Source organism: Megascapheus bottae, chromosome 4 (genome assembly GCF_031878675.1).
Source record: "Megascapheus bottae isolate mThoBot1 chromosome 4, mThoBot2.hap1, whole genome shotgun sequence".
Classification (NCBI taxonomy): Eukaryota; Metazoa; Chordata; class Mammalia; order Rodentia; family Geomyidae; genus Megascapheus; species Megascapheus bottae.
In genome coordinates this window covers 28,098,751-28,119,855 of record NC_143512.1, presented here as the reverse complement: position 1 = coordinate 28,119,855, position 21,105 = coordinate 28,098,751, and the positions used below count along the sequence as shown (strand labels likewise).

The following is a 21,105-nucleotide window of genomic DNA, read 5'->3' as shown; positions in this document are numbered from 1 at the left end:
GGGATTCAGCCCTTTCTGAACCTTCTAGCCTTTCAGGTCCCTCTCTATTTTTTTTTTTTTGCTCAAAACATGTTATTTGCAAAAACAGTTCATCTAGGATAAGATTCCAATTTAGACACTGCAGGGTATTTCCATAACTTGATCATCTTAGGAGGATAATTGTATTTTATAATTGATAAAGATAGTGTGCTTATATATTATTCATTTCATAGTCCATACTAAATTCACATGGTTGAGTAGTTTTTCAGCTCTCTATTTTTAGAACCATCACAGACTCTGCTGCTTTGAACACAATTATTTGGCATCATATAACATGGCCAAGGTTTTGGGGCATTGAAATTTTAGTGAGGTTCAATCATTTATTATAAAAATTACTTAAAATCCACGTGTTTCAGCTTTCTTCATCTACTAAATGGAAGTGTTAATAATAAGTATGGGGTAGGCACTCGTGGCTCATACCTGTAATCCTGTCTACTAAGAAGACTGAGATCTGAGCATTGCAGTTCAAAGCCAGCCCAGGCAGGAAAAATCTGAGGGACTATTATCTCCAATCAACCACCAGAAAACTGGAAATGGCCTTGTGGCTCAAAGTGGTAGAGTGCTAGTGAAAGAGCCTCAGAAACAGTGCGCAGACCAAGTTCAATCACTATGACTGACTAATAACCTTCCCTCCTCCCCCCACCCCAAACAAATAAGACTTTTCTGTACATAGAGTTGTAAGGCAATGGGTATAATAGATAGGAAGTTCTTAAAAGTGGTATAAAACAATATTTAGTTTTATCATTCCATTTACTTTATTTTGTTTTCTGTTTTATTTTATTTTTTTGGCCAATCAGCTTCAACTCAGGGTCTGGGCACTCTCCTTGAGCTTTCTTGCTCAAGGCTAATTCTACTTTCAGTCACAGCACCACTTCCAGTTTTCTGGTGATTAATTGGAAATAACAGCCTTTTCTGCCCAGATTGGCTTTGAGTCAAAATCCTGAGAGCTCAGCCTCCTGAGTGTCTGGGATTACAGGTATGAGTCACAACTGCCTGGCTTGATATAAAATTTAAACTCTATCAAAACCTATCAGTTAATCAAAGCAGTAATTGAAACAGACTCAATACTGAAGAAGATTTTAGTTATTTTCTCTCCTTCCATCCATGAAGAAATTAAGATTAAGAGAAATGAAGAGATGGCGATGGCTTGAACAATACTTCCTGACTTTGGCATCACAACTTGAATTTCTTTGAGCCTTAATAGGTGTACATATAGTTGTACAATTTAGCCACATTAGGACATTATTACTCATTTTATTAAGTGACATTTTTCCCTTAAGAGTTAAAGAACAGAATTCTGAGTTCTTGTGACCTTTTCTTTTCCTCTGCTATCCTTAAACCAGTGGCTGGCAACATTTCTTCCCACCTAACACAGCCTTATGATTAGCACCCTGAGTATACACAAGTGAGTCCCTGGGGCACAAGGAGTGTTTGAAATATTTAACATTAGTTTTCATTTAAAACACAGTCAAATTTATCATTAACACATGCGTTACTACAGGTAGCCATATACTCTGTGTCATAGGTGACCTACAAGTCTCTCCAGAAAAGAGCAGAGATTGCTGGCACCATGGGGTTGGCAGTGATAACATTTCCTGAATGTTTGTGTTCACTGAATTGAAGTTTGCACATGCCGTGGTAAGTGGCTTTCCAGATTTAGAATCTAGTTTTAATGTAAACTAATCCTCACCAAATGGACAATTGACTTTACAAGATCCCCAGTTAAAGAACTGTGGACTGAAGATAATGAAAACTGAACATTCACAAGGGAACAGTAAGGATAAACAAAAACCTGCAGAGCTGACACTTCTTGAGATCTGAGTCAGCCATGTTATGATTTAGAAATCATATGATTAGTAAGATTACCAAGACATTTTAACAACGAAACTATCAAAACATAGGAAAAGCCTCTATGGATTGTGGGGGCGAGGAATTTTAAAAACCACCATTTTACATAATATTTAACCAAATTTAACAATAAATTTTATGAAACCTTTAGAAATTTCTTAATATATGAAAACTACTTCACATTGCTATAACTAACAGCATATGATATGCAATCTTATAGCATAAATCAGTTTAATTCCTTGGAATGTTTGCATTTGAAAGAATTCAACATGTTGTATTTTCTGAAATAAAAAACTTGAGTGCCTTCAGTTCAAGATAATGCAGACGTTTTCCACATCTCGGATATTACATGATGATAAACGTGTGACTGCCTTTCTAGTGTCCAAAGTTGGTACTGCTCAATTGCTTTTGGAGAGATATTTTTAAAGTGTTTTTCTGTATGCTTGCAATATTCTCAATTCATTGACTTAAGGTAAACTATCAAATGTCCTATAGTGTGACAAATAAACATTTTCTTGGAAACTTTTCCTGTTATTTAAGGAATATTACAATGAGCATAAAAATGTTCTGAGATAATCTTCAAAACAAAAATAGTAACTCATGGAAAAGAAGATAAACTAAGTTTGATTCATGATTATTTTTTTATGAAAAACCAACAGAAAAAAATCCATCACACTCTAAAGGCTGTCTATCTTCTTAATGAAATATTCCACTCAATTCTTAGTAGTAAAATATAATGATTTCATAAACAAAATGCTCTCCAGTTTTAGATTTTTCTCATTATTTGTCTCTGTGCTTTCAAATGAACAATGCAGCTTATTTACATGAGAAATAATAGATTCATTGTAGCTTTGGTTTCACAAATAAGAAATGTCCCAGACTAGTCACAAAGAGTCAAATGCTCAACTATATTGAACTTTAATCTCAAAACATTAATTTGGTAAATATTCAAGGTCAAAGGCTTTTTTCTTCAGTACCCAGATTAAAGCTGTACACATATATAGGTATATACCTATATATCTCATATTCTTCTTCCTGTTCTCTTTAAATACATAGATTCATTTTTATGGGCAGGTAGAATTGGGAAGCGTTTACTCTTTACCCAGTACTTGCTAATTTAGGGTAAATGTTTATAATTATACACTGGTTAATAATAATTTTATACGAAATTAAATTTTTCAAGCTTAAATTTGTAGTACCTTTTTTGGGTCCTGGGAAGCACTAATGCCTATGCTCTGGTAACAACACAACAAATAAAGTAGCAATTCACCAACTTAAAATATATGCACCTCAAATCAATGTTACTTTAAAGATAAGTAAGCACTAATAAATAATACAATAAGTTTTGCTTTATTAGTTATATGTTAGTAAGTACAAGGAAATATAATTGCACCACAGAGGACTTAAGTATTCTGCATATTTATAAAAATGGCTTGTTCTCTGAAAGCACTCATTCTTGGCAATTTACCTCAGCTGTCAGCAGCCAATTTGTTGAGATTACTGCTCTGCATAAAAGTATACGATCATGAGGATTTATTAGCTGATTATGGCAGTCGGTCTTGCCTGCCAAAATGCAGGTGATCAGAAAGTTAAATAATTACATGCAGATTAATATTATTTCACCTTCACTTGAAATTTGAAGTTCAGCAACAGGTAATATTTGCTAGTCAACCTTGCAATATGGTGTTCATTACCAAGATTAGCATACTGGCTATTTGGTATTTTTCTGAATAGTTACAGATTTAAGGAAACATGAAATGGTAATGAAATGACGTTATGCATTAGAGCCAGGAGACTGAGTTTGAGTTATTCCAGTTGTATAATAGCAAAGCAAACTTTTAGCCAACTTTGGCCTCATTTTTGCATTGGTAAAATTGATGCAATATCCATCCTTCTTATTACTCCCTACTATTGAGCTAATGTATAAAACAAGTTGCAAATCTTTATTATTGATGCAGATATTTATTATAAGCATGTCTTTGTATAAGTGACAGTAACTCCTAGATATAAGACATGTGAACAAATTAGGTATGAAAGGATTATTCTAAAACCTCATAAAGGTTATAGATAAATTGGAGAAATCTATTAGACATTAAGTGGGAGTCAGATATTGGAATATGGAGCTGAGAGATGAATAATTGAATGTGAAAACTGGTTGCGGTTACAGAGTTGAATGGAGGCACCTCAGATACAGAGCTGTCTGTAAATGTATAAGCATAAGTTGTGTAAGCTTATGCCTCTGGCATTAGCTCTGAATCACATGATGAGAAAATATTTTTCAAAAAATTCCAAGAAGGAGAAATCATAAGGTAAGAAGAAAACCAAGAGAATGTAGTTTCCTAGAAACCAAGTGAAAAACATGATTGAAAGCAAGGAGGCTAACAACCAACTCTACTTCTACTTTTCGTTGGGATAGAATAAAGGTTAGAAAACTACTGGCCATTGGATTGAATAGCTACTTTCTCTAGTGACATTGATGGGAGCATTTCTGACGACTGTTGAGGGTAGAAGCTTAACTGCATTAGTATAATGCTCTCTCTTTAAGTACTTCTGTTTCAATACTGCAGAAGTGTATGTTGCTCTTGACTTCAGTCATGTTTTTATTATGAGCAAATCAACCCCTTTATTCAGTTTTCATTTACAAAACACAATGTCAAAAATATTTACATGTAGTCAAAAATGGAAAACCAGTGAATAGTAAAAAAATCACATAATAATCTAGCCTACAAATAGCCTACAAATTACTTTAATCCATATAAGTATTCTCACATTTGAGACTTAATATTTAAAAGAGCTATTAACCATTAAAGTGATGGTGTTATCTTCCATGACCAACTTTAAATTCATTCACCAGTCACCCACTGACTCCCAGACAAGCCTCTAATTTTCAAGTTAATACAGACATTGGATGTAGCTCTCTCTTTAGAGAATGCAATGACAGTTTCACTCCTGTTACATTACTCCAAGAACTCAAATTTAATTGGAAGGTAAGTCAGTTCTCTTCTAAGCTATTTTAGGAATTTAGAAATTCTATTATAGTCTGCATTATATCTGTTGTTGCCATACAACATTCGAATAAATAAACACAACTCACTTGTCATAGAGGCAATGCACTGCTGAGCAATGGCTGTATGTGTTTAAAGTACAACTTAATAAGCACAAAGTTTGATGACTACAGGTTTCTGTGTTAATCTGCACATCAAACAGATTTGAAATAATGATTCACCACAGTCCTTTGCTTTTTCTGCCAAAGGCATATTTGTTACCCCTAACAGAACAGGCTGTATGTTTCTATTGTCTACTTCTGCTTACATCAGAATTCAACCTGAATTATCATCCAGGTGGAAATCAGTAAAATTGATACTGAAGATCTGACCTAGGAGTCATTTTTCCCACATATGTGACTCTTGTTTTTGTATTCTAAAATTTTGGGTTTCAAGCTACTTTTGGAAGCAATTATGTTTAGCACATGACAAAAATAGATTCTACTTTTCTAGCCTTTATTAGAAGGTAGTTAGAATAATACCTGGGACCTTCTGTTGAACCATTATCTCAAAATGTGCCTGAATGTAGACAGACATGCAGAAGATGAAGTAAGAGAAACAGATCCATGTCTCATTATCCATTTCTGACATGACCTCTTAATATCGTTGGATGTGGAAAGGGCAAGACCAACACCAAAGAGGCTGAGAAAGTCTCATGTTTTCCTAACTAGGAAATTCACTCCAAAGGGGTAAAAAATGTAAGACCTTTGTTTCAAAAATGATTTAAATATAACATAGTATTAGAACACACTGGTATTTCTCCAAATTCTTAACATAAGCCGAATATTAAAGGTTACTTGACAAGAGGTTACGATCTAAGAATCTGTTCAAAGCCAGCCAGCCAAGACCATCTGTGAGACTCTTACCTCCAATTAACTTTCAAAAACCCAGAAGTAGAACTGGGGCTCACATCGTAGAGTACCAGCCTTGAGCAGAAGAAAAAAAAACCCAAAATCGAAACTAAAGAATAAAGAATAAGGCCCAGAACCTGAATTCAAGTCCACGTACCATTATTAAACATATAGCTTAATTCAATCTAATTGTGGGCCTTTGGTTCTTTCTTTTATAAGCATAGAGTAAAAACTAATGATTAAAACAAATATATAATAATCATTAAAAATGAAAAGGTAGGTATTTTAGATTGGATTTCTACTCTTATTTTTCTAGAGGAAAATTATATTTATTACAATGTATACATTTTTCTGGATTATGAATTTGTTTCTTGACATTTACTTGAATTCATCTGAGATGAAATGAAGGATTTTTCTTTTTAAATAACTTAGTCTGTATACCATGCATGCTTTATTTAAGCATTGGTTGGTTTCCGTATGTTCCACTATAAAAACACACATATAACTATTAAAAAATGTAAAAATTGACTTTATACTAAGCAAACAATTCATATAATTGCACTAGTCATTCAGAATAACCTTGACCTTGTAGAAAAATGTCAAGTAAACCTCAGAATACATTTTTGCTGCATTATCAGATTAACATGGCTCTGCCTCACTTACATGCTTCCTTCACTAAAATGTGGGAATTCTTTACAGATTTATGAAGTCCTAAGAGATTATAAAGATTCTCTATCTTGTAGGGAGTTATAGGAAATAATGCATTTTATGGTCACAATATGCTTTATGAAAACAAATATTATCTCAGATCACTTTGCACACTGTGAATATGTTCTTTGTTCATTTAAGTATCCCATATCGGACAGAATTCCTCTTTTTCAACTCCCATAACTTTTGTGCACAATGCTTGTGACATCTGGAGAGAATTTCTGAATATCAAATTGGAATAGCCTGTGTCCATCGATAAGTCAAAAGTGCCATCTACTGGTAAGTCTTTGAATCTATTTCCTAGTTCATCCAAGCTCTGTTTTACAGAGCTTTTCACTCCCTTCCAAACTGTAATGATCCTTTTCAATAACCAAACTTTCTGTAAATATTTCTTTCAACAAAATCTTTTCTTCTAAGGCAAACCAAGAATCTAAAATTGTGCAAACCTTCCAATAAAATCATCTCTTTTTCCTGCATCTTTATCCCACGCAGTAATATCAATGATTCCTCCTCTTTCTTCATAGAGATGAAAATCAAACTGTTCCCTCCACTGAGGATTCAACGTTTTTGGCATAATCTGGGGGAAAAAACACCTCATGGTTATCTTTTTAAAAGTCTTTACAGTTTAATTAGAGACAATACATCAGACTTTAGGTACCATTTAAGTTAATTATGTAAGTATATTGTTGAAATTAAGATCCCAGAGAAAAACAGCATCTTTACTGTAGAATAGATTGTAAAGAACATGTTCTAAAAGATGAAAAGGCACCCCTTGATTATCTTACACACCAGATAGAAATAGGAATTACCTCAAAAAGATAGCTGATAAACACAAAAAACCACTCAGATGCTGACATTCATTCTGTCTAATCACAGTTGAGGGATGAAGATATAACCCACTGTCATTTCACAAAAAAAGAAGAAAAAGATTCATATGGCTGGGCTGGGAGTGTAGCCTAGTGGTAGAGTGCTCACCTGGCATGCGCAGAGCCTTGGGTTTGATTCCTTGGTAACACATATACAGAAAAAGCTGGAAGTGGCTCTGTGGCTCAAGTGGCAGAGCACTAGCCTTGAGAAAAAAGTGTTCAAAGACAGTGCCAAGACCCTGAGTTCAAGCTCCAGGGCTGGGGAAAAAAAGATCCCACAGTTTCTTTTATTCCTCCTTACCTCTTTCTTCCCTTCTATAAGACATTGTGTCTTTTTTATTTTTTTAAAATCCCAGCACATGAAAAGCAAACAATGGAGCTCTGTGGGATCAGGAAAAAAAAAGCCAGAAGCTTTGGGCTAGCCAGGTGCACTTTAATTTTACAATTGCAGCAATGCAACTGCAAAAAAAGTACACATCATTACTTTTAACACTATACCTATTTATACATGGAGACATGTGTTGCCTATATAAGAAAGATACCTAAAGTACAATTCTGTGGCTTCACGTGTTCATACTTGGCAGAAGCAATTATAAACAAAGTTATTTGTTTTGACATGTTTTAAAATTCCATTTACCGTTTTGTTAAACAATGGTCATTGTTTTTCTTTTTTTTAAGCAAGAATATATGCAGTGGCCTTTTTTCTTTTTAATATATGAGAGACAGAGCTTCAGATGTAAAGAGTTTGAAAGCAATGAAGTATGTTATGTGCAAAGGTAATGCAAATGAATCACAATTTTTAAAGTTCATAATCTGAAATTAACCAGCAATAGATCATGGACAGAAAGAGCAAAGAAAGACATGTGTCCATAGCTGACTTTCATATTTCATACCTAAAGAGCAGAACTATAAAAATAAGTAATGTTATAAGGTTGGTAGGAGATGGAAATGGTGTTAAATGAAAGAAGGCAAGACAAAAATACTCACGGACACTTTTGCTTTAAAATTTGTTCATAATTCTATCAGAAAAGATGGGCAGCAGTGGATGAATGCTTGATAATCACAATTTCTTAAGCCTGGTTCAAAGGAACTGCTACGGTCTTTTAGCACATGGCCCCAAATAGACTTTCTTTTCCATTCCCATTTTTTAAATTGTATTGTTTCTTTCCTATTTCTGCATGATTTTCTTGAGGTTGGAAATTATGACTTCCCTTCCCATGTAAATACCCCATAAGATAAGAAAACACAGGCTGCCATTCCTGCTAATAAACCAGTTCTGGGATTTCCCTAACTTCCTTATGTATTATTTAAAAAATGCTTCCCTTCTATTGACTGGATGTAAACTAGAATTGTTATAAAAAATAATCTGTGGAAATAATATCATCAGGTGAAGGAATTCTCACCAAATAGACTATTTAATGCAGGCGGAGATGATCTCTTGACTATCTGTCTACAAGTACCAGATGTAAAATCTGATTACAGAAAAGTTACAGTTAAATATAGCAGAGTGTTATCTGTTAATAACACTGTTGAAAATATAGCTATGGCTACAATGACTTTTTACCAATTATTATAGCTTCTATCAATAATAGACTACTAATATTTTAATGCAGTATTTCTATTTTGTTGTTGGTCGTGGGACTTGAACTCTGAGCCTGGGCGCTGTCCCTGAGCTCTTCAGCACAAGGCTACTCTCCTACCTATTGAGCCACAGCCCTACTTCCAATTTTCTAGTGTTTAATTGGAGATAAGAGTCTCATGGACTTTAGTGCCTGGGCTGCCTTTGAACCACAATCCTCAGATCTCAGCCTCCTGAGTAGCCAGCATTACAGACATGAGCCACTGTGCTCAGATTAAGACAGTATTTCTATGAATATAATTGGTACTCCACAATTTTTACTACTGCTTTTAGCATTTACTAGGTTCTATTATGAACAAGTCAATACTCTAAGTCCTTTAGATACATAATATGCAGTCATTTTATCTTCTCAATAACTTTCCTAGGTAAAGAGTATTTTAATTCTCATTATTATAATTAAGGACACTAATGCATGGAGACATTTAATGAGGTGTTCAACTGCATATCTCTCACGTAGAATTTCACCCTTTTATGTAAATAAAATCAACACAAAATCTTATAGTCTGCATTGATACAAGGCTAAATAAAATGACTCAGTAATTCACAACCATTTTTTTTTGCCAGTCCTGGTCTTAGGCTCAGGACCTGAGCACTGTCCTTGGGTTTTCTCAAGGCTAGAGCTCTACCACTTGAGCCCTAGCACCACTCCTGGCTTTTTTCTATGTATATAGTACTAAGAAATCGAACCCAGGTCTTCATCCATGCTAGGCAAGCACTCTAGCACTAGGCCAAACTCCCGGCCCCTCACAATGATTTTTATGGCATAGAAAATATAGTTTTAGTATGGATGCTAGCACTACTTATACATCCTGTGCTATTCTTTTATTCTTCTCCTAAATCCTCAATAGCATGATAAGAGACAGTTCCTCACCTTACTCTTGTGTTATCCATGAAGAAAATGAGACAGAGAGGTTATATATTTTACCCAAAATCTCTAGCTTATAATGTAAGAAACACCACAGGACTGTTGACATTGTTCAAAGGATCCATAAGCCTTTGAAAATATATATAGTGTTGTCATTTCCTGAAGCATACATATGTACCAGCCAATATCTTCCAAATATTGAGAAGAAGAAAAGAGTGATACTAGAAAGCAACCTTGCTCTTGTACTTCTGATGTCCCAGCCTGAACTTCACGTAGGGATCACTCAGTCCGTTGGAGTCCATCGCTTTAAGATCTCGGCCCTCGATCAGCGTAATACTGACAATTCCTCTCCACAGCTGAGATTTCCTGTGTTGGTCTGACAGACGTAAACTTTGGGTCTGAAACTTTGATGAAGAAAGGAAGCTATGTTATCGTATTTAAACCTAAGCATCTCATGTGTCTTTTCCCTTCCCCCTGTTACAGTGTTCCAAAGAATAAAAATGAGTAAACATTAATTATAATTTATGCATTTACTGTATTGTTAATAAATTTTCATCTTGTGATACATGTATTCTATTTAAATAGAATACTGTCTACAGATTTTTCAACTCTTATGAGATATGTATATTTTTAGCGTCAGAGAATTATTTGCATTTGTATTAAGTATACCCACATATTAGAGATATTGTAGACCCTATCTACACTGTGATATTTAACTTTTAATTATTTATGGTTTTGAAAACATTTCTCATGTTAGAAATAGATTTTTCAGATTTTAGTTAGTAGATTAGTTACAAGTTATATTAAGATAGTTAGAAGCTTTGCCACATTAGGAAACAACTGCATTTCATCTCACTAGAGAACTATTTTAAGGATCCACAGAATAACAACAAAAACAACACACTATAGCCACTCAAGATATCTTTACTTGTGCCTGAAACATGCAAACACTGAAAACTGTTTGCCAACCCTGGGCCTTGAACTCAGGACCTGGGCACTGTCCTTGGGTTTTCTCAAGGCTAGAGAAATACCACTTGAGCTACAGTACCATTTCTGCCTTTTTTATGTATATGTGGTATTGAGGAATTGAACCCTGGTCTTTGTGTATGCTAGGCAAGCACTCTACCACTAGGCCACACTCCCGGCCCCTGAAAATCATTTTAAAACTATCAAATGTGATTTACATTGGAAAGTGTGTCCTGGGTACTTTCTTTTTTTTTTCAGTTGTGGAGCTTAATTTCTTTTTTAAATACATATTTTATTGTCATTGTAGAAGTGACATATAGAGCAATTAGAGTTGCATGAGTGAGGTATTGAGTACATTTCCTTTTCAACCATGTTTCCCCTTCCACTGCTCTCTTCCAGTTTTACCCTCTTATCCCCCACCCACAAGATAGATTGTTTCCCACAGAGTATCTAGTTAGTATCACTGTTTTATTTGTTGACTCTTTGTTTCACTTTTTACGTATTCCTTCTGCCCTCTTGCACAAGACAAATTAACAAACAGGACAAAAGGAAAAGACAACAAAAACAGCCACAGCAACAATAATAACATATTTTTGTTTCCTTTTCTTACAGTAAATTCCATAAAACATTTTACATGATCATATGCACATAGCTATTGAGACTTTGTGAACTAGTTCCCTGTATATCCTCCCTTGGTCTCACTGTATGACTGTCTAAACATCTGTATAATTTATTTAAAACCATTCAATGTGTTTACTTTATAGGCACATTCTAATTACCACTGATGAGGCAAACATGCAACCTCTGTCTCCATGAGTCTGGCATCTGGGTTGACTCCATATCTTGAGTATGGCAAACAATGCTGAAATGAACACAGTTGGGCTGGTCACTTTATTTTGGCCTTCTTTGTGTTCTAGTGGATAAAGGATCATAGGGCAGCTCTATGTTTACTCATTTGAGGAACTTCCATACTGATCTCCAGAGTGGTGGAACAAGTTGACATTGCCACCAACAGTGTAGCAGCATTTCCTTTTGGCCACATGCTTGCCTGCATCTGTTAGTTTTCTTGATCATGGCCATTCTAAATGGGCTGAGGCAGAATGTTCTTTTGATTTGCATTTATTTTATGTATAGAGATGCTGAACATTTCTTCATGCATCTATTGGCCATTCTTACTTCTTTATTTTCTCTTTAAGCTTTGATTTATTACTTGAGTTGTTGAATTTTTGAGAGTTTACTTTTGGAAGGGTTCATTTTTTGAGCTCTAAATATATTGTAGGGATGAGGCACTTGTCTGATGCTTATTCTATGGAATTTCTTTTTAACTTTTTTAATATATTTTTTATTGTATTTAATAGAAGGGTTACATGATATTTGCCAGATAGATGGTGCATTAATTCACATACATTGATACCCTTTCACATGCCTTGGTCCCCATTTCCCTCCCCCCCCACCCCTCATCTTGTTTCCCCCCCTTCCCTATCCAATTTCAAATAACCAAATACAAATATATCCGATATATCAGGTAACAAAGTGAGATACTGTAACAATAGGGGATAACCAAGGGACAGCAAAAGAGATGAGAGATAACAGTACATTAAGGACAACAATCATTCATTATATGGCTTATGTTTCTATATCCTAGAGATCCTTTCATTTAGTGTCCTACTATATGGCCTTTTGTATCAAGGTTTTGCTGTACTGCAAATCTCTGCTAGGAGAGTCCAAGGTTTCTACTGATTATGACAAATGATGGAAACCATTGAGCCTAAGTTCCTTTGAGTCTGGCTTACTTCACTTAATACGATCTTTTCTTAGTCTTTCCATTTCTTAACAAATGGGGCAATGTCATTCTTTCTGACAGCAGCATAGAATTCCATAGTGTAAAAATACCACATCTTGTTGATCCACTCATCAACTGAGGGACATCTAGGTTGATTCCATATCTTTGCTATGGTAAATAGTGCTGCAATGAACATTATTGTGCTGGTGGATTTAGTATGCCCTTGTTTCTGGATGATTGGGTAAATGCCAAGTAGTGGAATTGCTGGGTCATAGGGGAGCTCTATGTTTAGCCTTTTGAGGCACTGCCATACTGCTTTCCATAGTGGGTGAACGAGTTTGCACTCCCACCAACAGTGTAGTAGTGATCCCTCCTGGCCACATCCCCTCCAGCATCTGTTATTAGTTTTCTTGATCCTGGCCATTCTAAATGGAGTGAGGTGGAATCTTAGAGTTGTTTTGTTTCTCATTTATTGTATGACCAGAGATGTTGAGCATTTCTTCATGTGTCCATAGGCCATTTTTGTTTCTTCTTCAGAGAAGACTCTCTTTAAGTCTTTGGCCCATTTTTTAATGGGATGGTTGTTACTTTGGAGATTAGTTTTGGATTGATTCAATTTTTTGAGTTGTTGATATATTTTAGATATGAGGCCTTTGTCCATTGTTTGGTTGGTGAAGATCTTCTCCCACTCTGTAGGCTTCCTGATTAGTTTACTAGCTATGTCCTTTGCCATACAAAAGCTCCACAGTTTAATGCAGTCTCACTTATCCAGCCTTTCTCAGATTTGTTGTGATTCTTGGTCCCTATTAAGAAAGTTTCAACCTGTGCCAAGGAGGCCTATCTCCTTTTCCTTCTTGTAAAGTTTTCAGTGTGTCAGCTTTTACCTCCAGGTCTTTGATCCATTTGGAGTTAATTCTAGTGCAGGGTGACAAAGAATGATCCAACTTTAGTTTTCTGCAGGTGCTTAACCAGTTCTGCCAGCACCACTTGTTGAAGAGGCTGTCTTTCTTCCATTCTATTTTTTTTGGCTCCCTTGTCAAAGATTAGGTGGCCATAGGTCTGTGGTTTAATATCTGGGTCTTCAGTTCTATTCCATTGGTCTTCAGGCCTGTTGTTGTGCCAGTACCAAGCTGTTTTGATAATTATAGCTCTGTAATAGAGTCTAAAGTTTTGAATTGACATTCCTCCTGTGCTGTTCTTTCTGCTAAGAAGTGTTTTTGCTATATGGGGTCTTTTATTACTCCATATGAAATTTTGGATTGCCTCTTCTATTTCTTTAAAGAATGACATTGGGATATTGATGGGTATTGCGTTGAATTTGTAGATAGCCCTTGGCAAGATTGTCATTTTCATGATATTGATTCTTCCAATCCAGGAGCATGGGAGGTTTTTCCATTTCCTCAGTTCTGCTTTAATTTCCTTTTTCAGGTTTTTAAAGTTTTCATCAAAAAGATCCTTTACATTCTTAGTTAAGGTAATTCCTAGGTACTTTATTTTCTTTGAGGCTATTGCAAAAGGAGTTGCTTTCCTGATTGCTGCCTCATTCCTCTCACTGTTGGTGTAGAGGAAGGCAGTTGAGTTTTGAGGGTTAATTTTAGACCCTGCGACTCTTCCAGTGTTCTGAATCAGCTCAAGGAGCTTGGGAGTAGAGTCTATAGGATTCTTTAAATACAGGATCATGTCATCTACAAGAGGGAAAGTTTTACTTCCTCTTTCCCTATTTGGATCCCCTTTATGCTTGCTTCTTGCCTTATTGCACTGCCTAGGAATTCTAGTACTATGTTAAAGAGGAGTGGAGAGAACAGGCATCCTTGTCTCAAACCTTTATGCCAAAAAATTTGAGAATCTAGAAGAAATGGACAAATTCCTAGCCAATATTAACATACCCACACTGAACCAAGAAGAACTATCCCAACTAAACAGGCCTATTTCAAGCACTGAAATAGAAATGGCAATAAGAGACCTTCCACCTAAGAAAAGCCCAGGGCCAGATGGATTCACAGGTGAATTCTATAAGGTCTTCAAAGCAGAGCTCACACCAATACTCCTCAAGCACTTCAACGAAATTGAAAATGAAGGTTCTTTACCAAACTCATTCTATGAAGCCAGTATAACCCTCATCCTCAAACCAGACAGAGATTCATCAAAGAAAGAGAACTATAGACCTATTTCTTTGATGAACTTCGATGGAAAACTTCTTAACAAAATACTGGCCAACTGTCTACAACAACTCATCAAAAAGATTATACACTATGATCAAACAGGATTCATCACAGGGAGGCAAAGCTGGTTCAACATACGCAAATCAATTAATATAATTCAACACATTAACAGGAGCAGGGACAAAAATCTCATGATTGTCTCAATAGATGCAGAAAAGGTATTTGACAAGATCCAACACCCCTTTATGTTAAAAGCTCTAGGAATCCATGGAACATTCCTCAATGTAATAAAGGCTGTGTATGACAAACCCACAGCTAGTATTATACTTAATGGCGAAAAGCTAAAGCCATTCCCTGCAAAATCAGGACTTTCTTTTTATCTTGTTTGCTATGACCTTTGCCATGCAGAAACTTTTTAGTTGGATGCAATCACATTTATTCAGTCTTTCTTTGATTTGATTGTTTTCTTTGTCATTCTAACTCTTTACATGGGAAGTTTTGACCTGTACCTAGAAATCCTCATGTTTCCCCCTCACCTTCCTGTAATTTTGCATTTTACCTGTCCTTACATTGACATCTTCAATCCATTTAGAACAGGTTCTGGTGCAGGGTTATATATGAGGATCTAGCTTCAGTTTTCTGCATGTGGAGAAAGCCAGTTTTTCCAGATTTTTTTTTGAAGAGCCTTTATTTCTTCCAACCTATGTCTTTAGCTTTATTATCAAATATTAGGTGGCTATATGTTTGTGGTAACTTATTTCTTGGTCATCTATTCTGTTCCATTTGATGCTAGACTTATTTTTCATTCCAGTATTTGAATATTTTTCTTTCTAAAAAGCTTATTATAAAGATGATAATCAGGGGAAGTACAGTTACATCAGTAAGGTAATGAATACATTTATTTTTGATCACTGTTACTTCTCCTCTATCTTTCTCATTTTCTCCTCCCTACTCCTCTCCCACAAGGTGTTAAGTCCATTTACAACATTGTGAATATCATTGTTGCATTAGTTTGTCCCTTGTCTGTGATTCACTTTCTCTTCTAGGGATCAGATTAAACTTAGATACAAGTCCAATGGTATAGAAAAAGAAGATAAAAGATAAAAAGAAAAAAGATATAACTCCAAACAGTACATAATAAAAACCTCTAGCAGGGCATGTTGGCTCACACCTGTAATCCTAACTACTCAGGGGGCTAAGATCTGAGGATCACATTTCAAAGCCAGCTTGGGCACCAAAGACTGTGAGACTCTTATCTCCAGTTAACCACTAGAAAACTGGAAGTGGTGCTGTGGCTCAAAGGAAAGGGAGGTAGCCTTGAGCTGAAGAGCTAAGGGACAATGCCAGAACGTAGGGGTAGGGTGGTAGCCTTAAGCTGAAGAGCTCAGGGACAATGCTAGGGCCCAGGAGTAGGGTGGTAGTCTTGAGCTGAAGAGCTCAGTGACAAAGCTCAGGGTCCAGAATTCAAGCCCCACAACAAACAACAAAAAAATCCTCTTGTTTCCATATCTTAGTGTTTATTTTGCTATATATGGTAATATGCATCTAGTGATTGGGCTATTATGGTCATCTACTAAGAATATCATAGGCATGTTTTATTTAATACAAATGAATGAAACAATACAACTTACATTTTTTTTGTGACTGGTGTGCTTTGCTTAAGGTAATTTTTCCAGGTTTTTCCATTTCCTTATGAGTGTGACAGTGTCATTCTTTGTGATGGAAGCATATAATTCCATTTTGTATTCTTACCATATCTTTTTGATCCATTCATCTGCTGAGGGGCATCTGGGTTGGTTCCTTAGCTATGGTAAATAATACTGCAATGAACATGGTTGTGCTAGTAGTTTTTGTATGGTCTTGTTTGTGGTCATTTGGGTAAATGCCCAGGAGTAAGACTTCTGGGTCCTTGGGGAGCTTGATGTTTAGCCTTTTGAGGAACCTCCATACTGCTTTCCAGAGTGACTGAACAAGTTTTACATTCCCATTGACAGTGTGGAATATTCTCTTTTTGTCCACATTTTTTCCTGTGTCTTCAGAGAAGTCTCTCTTTAAGTCTTTTGGCTCACTTTAATGGAAGGGGGTGTTTTTTAAGATTTGTTTTGGGGGGATTTAACTTTTTGAGCTCTAAGTATGTTTTAGATGCGGCCTTTGTCTCTTGTTTGGCTAGTGAAGTTCTCCTCATCTGTGAGTTTTCTATTTTGTTCTTTTGTTGTTGTTGTTGTCATGGGGCTTGAACTCTGGGCCTGGGAGCTGTCCCTGAGCTCTTCAGCTCAAGGCTACTGATCTACCCCTTGAGCAACAGCCCCACTTCCCATTTTCTAGAGATTAATTGGAGATAAGAGAATCATGTTCTTTAGTGTCTAGGCAAGCTCTGAACCATGATCCTCAGATTTCAGCCTGAGTAGCTAGGATTAAAGGTATGAGCCACCATGCCTGGCACGTTTTCTACTTCTTGCTATGTTTTTTCCTTTCTTTCTTTCTTTCTTTCTTTCTTTCTTTCTTTCTTTCTTTCTTTCTTTCTTTCTTTCTTTTCTTTCTTTCTTTTCCTTTTCCTTCCTTCCTTCCTTCCTTCCTTCCTTTCCTTCCTTCCTTCCTTCCTTCCTTCCTTCCTTCCTTCCTTCCTTCCTTCCTTCCTTCCTTCCTTCCTTCCTTCCTTCCTTCCTTGTCTTTCTTGCCATGCAGAAGCTCTGTAGTTTAATGAGATCCCATTTATCCAACCTTTCTTTAATTTGTTGTATTTCTGGCTCTTTACTAAGAATGTTTCTGCCTGTGCCAAGGAGCGTTAGTGTTTTCCCTATTCCTTCTTATAATATTTTCAGGGTATCTGATCTTACATTGACGTCTTTGATCCATTTGGAGTTGATTCTGGTACAGGGTGATATATACAGTTCCAACTTTATATTTTTATACCTGTATAGCCAATTCTGCTAGTGCTATTTATTGAAGAAATTCTTTTTTTTTCATCCAGTTGTTTTTTGCCTCCCCTATCAAAGATTAGTTGGCCACAAGTCTGTGGGTTCATTTCTGGGTCTTTAATTCTATTCCATTGGTTCTCAGGACTGTTCTTGTGCCAGTACCAAGTTGTTGTCATTAGTACAGCTTTTTCTTTTCTACTTCTCACCCTCTAAATCAGGAATCCCGACTTGTTGCCGGCTGGCTCCGGAAGTTTCTTTTAAGTAAATAGCACATTAAAAAACCAGGCAAAGTAGCTGAAGAATATGTTGTGCCAAGATTGTTCCATGTTTTAGGAATGACCCTCTCCCCCCTTGTTTAGGGCCCATGTACTTGAACCCCAGGTGGTAACAGCTTGGTGCTCAGTGGTTAGACACCTGAGCTCTGATTCGACCAGTGGTTTGAGTTAAATAGCCAATCAGGTAATTGTACTTTTCCTATAAAAGCAGTGTAAAGTTCTTGCTCAGGGCCTTTTTGGTACGTGGAGGTCCGAGTCTAGATTCGTAAATAAAACGACCCCTGGTTTTTAGCTTTGACTGTGGCCTCTGGTGGTCTTTTAGGGGTTCTAGGGATTTGGGTACAACAAATAAAGTATTTTAAATCTAGATTCAGCATCATATACCATAAAATTATTTTTTTATATTATGGAGCATCTGTAATTGAACATTCCTTTCATTTTGAAATGATGAATAAGCTGGATTTGCTACCTAGTTCCTTCTACATTATTAAAAACTTACAGCCTATTTTGTACAACTCCTCTCATTTTGACTTCTTTTTGTGTAAACTATAGTAGGCCATGCTATTTTTATATGTCATCATTAGCAATTATAAAATTTCAAAGTGACTCTATTTGAAAGATAAAAATAATACTCATCATCAGATAAGAGTTCTAATATTTAAATATTTCCATGAAATTATTTCTAAATGGTATTTTCCCATTTTGGGGGGAAAGCAATTTTTTTTTTAGTACTGAGGTCTGAATTCAGAGTCTCACATCTACCATTTAGGTGATATATTGCTGACCCATGCATTAGTACTTGTTTTGCATTCATTATCTTTTAGATGGGGTCTTGCTTACTGCCTGGTAGAAGGATCTACATTCCTAGTTTTTCATTTCTCACTGTGGCTAGAATGAGAACTATAGGCCCCATGCCCAGCCTCTTCTGATGGAATGGAGTCTCACAGCCTGGAACTGGGATCCTACCACAGCATCTTCTCTCATAGGATTACAGGTCTACCAACTCTTCTAGCTATTAGTTGAAAAGGGACCTCAAGTATTTGCTTATACTGGCTTCAAACCACAATTCTCCTGAAGTCATTCGTTTAAGTAGCAAGGATTAAAGGAATAAGACACTAGCATCCATCTGAACAGCACATTTTGAACATTGCTTATTAATGTCAATGCAGAACATTAACATGCACATACATTCACCTCTGCGAGTTACAAGGGGAGTTAAGGAAGGTTCTTAGATCAATCTCAACTCTGCTTCCATCTGCTGTATATATAGGTATTAGATTTCCACACTAGATTTTGTTTAAACAAATAGTTTCTCCAATTTAAATAACTGCTTAGAGTTTGTTGCACTGAACAGTGGCTACAGTGTTCATTTTAACTTCAGTTCCAAGTTTTCATTATATTTATCATTATATAATGCAGAAGTTGATTTTTGGTGGCTGATTGATTTAACTACATTTACTACTGTGGTGCCTGCCTCCAATGAACAGACTAGAGAATCAGGTTACAAACTTCATTTCAGAAATTTTGGTTAAGGAATATGTGTGGCAAAGAGAGGAAATAAGGAAAACAAACATTGTGGCAAGTCAAAATAAATGTTTTAGCAAAGGCAAGTGAGTTAAACACTACCATTCAGGTAGAACTTTAGAATTTACAAATGTATATATAAGCATGTGCATTATAGTGTTTGGTTTCTACAAAAACACTTAGTAGAAAGGTAAGGCCCAACCTCACTCCAGTTAGAATGGCCATTATCAAGAAATCCAACAACAGATGCTGGAGGGGTTGTGGCCAGGAGGGATCACTATTACTGGGATCACTACTCCTGATGGGAGTATAAACTCGTTTAACCACTATGGAAAGCAGTATGGCGGTTCCTCAAAAGATTAAACGTAGGGCTCCCCTGTGACCCAGCAATTCCACTCCTTGGCATTTACCCAAATGTCCAGAAACAAGGACATACTAAATCCACTATCACAATGATGTTCACTGCAGCATTTTTTACCACAGCTAAGATATGGAACCAAACCAGATGCCCCTTGGTAGATGAAATGGATCAAGAAAGTGTGGTACTTATATTGAATGGAATTCTATGCTGCCATCAGAAAGAATGACATTGCCCCATATGTAAGGAAATGGAACGACTTGGAAAAAATCATATTAAGTGAAGTAAGCCAGATCCAAAGAAACATAGGCTCAATGGTTTCCATCATTTGTAATAATTAGTACACATCTAGGACTCTCCTAGCAGAGGATCACAAGAGCTCAAAACTATGTACATAAGGTCATATAGGATGAGACTAAATGAAATGAACTGTAGGATATGGAAACAAGAGGTTTATCTTTGTGATTGTTGTTCTTAATGTACTGTATTATTTCTCGTCTCTTTTTTGTGCCCTTATGGTTAATCTCATGTTGTTACTGTATCTGACTTTGTTTACAGGTTACAGGGCAGGGAAGGAGGGAAAACAAGATGATTGGGAGAGAGTGGAGGGAGGGAAATGGGAACAAAAACGTGAGAAGGGTATCAATGTGTACTATACCTACTACTTGACAAATATAACTGTAATCCCTCTATACATTCTCCTGACAATAAAATTAAAAAAAAAGAAAGGTAAGGCTTACCTAGCTCCATTTCACGAGTGAGGAAGTTGAGGCTGAGTGATCAGACCAATAAATAAATGGATGCATGATTAGAACACCAGATTTTCTGTCATTTATCCATGAGCTTCTCCCAGTAGGAGTATTTAGGATAGAGACTCTCTTACAGGCTTATAGTTTATTAAAGAAGAATTACAATGTTAACAAACAGTACTCTCCAGTTAACTCTTCAGTTAAGTGGATTGATTTTATTTGAAATGGCATTTCAATATAGATTTTCCTATATGACTAATTCATGAAATCATCTACTACTTTCCCTGCAGAGAAGAGCATGAATTTACAGTATTTCAATATTTGCAATTTGAAATAGTTGCGATATTTCAGTCTATTAAAAATGTTTTCAATTCTGCAACATATTCTCTAGAAGCAGGTCATACTTAGTACTGAGACAAGTCTAGGTTGCACAATGGCATCAAAAAACAATATTAATGTACAATTTAGTATCTTGCAAAGGTTGATGGTTTCTTTAATTGTAACCTGATT

At 36.0% G+C, this 21,105-nt stretch overlaps 1 protein-coding gene across 1 annotated transcript in view; it reads right to left on the bottom strand.

Annotated features, from left to right (window-relative positions):
* Positions 1–21,105, bottom strand: part of Mctp1 (multiple C2 and transmembrane domain containing 1) — a 481,369-nt gene that overhangs the window by 192,799 nt on the left and 267,465 nt on the right. The window contains exons 11-12 of the mRNA XM_090331048.1: positions 10,094–10,264; positions 6,937–7,067 (exon numbers count right to left, since the gene is read on the bottom strand). Coding sequence (XP_090187174.1) covers positions 6,937–7,067; positions 10,094–10,264 — 302 coding nt within the window. The remainder of the gene's footprint in view (positions 1–6,936; positions 7,068–10,093; positions 10,265–21,105) is intronic.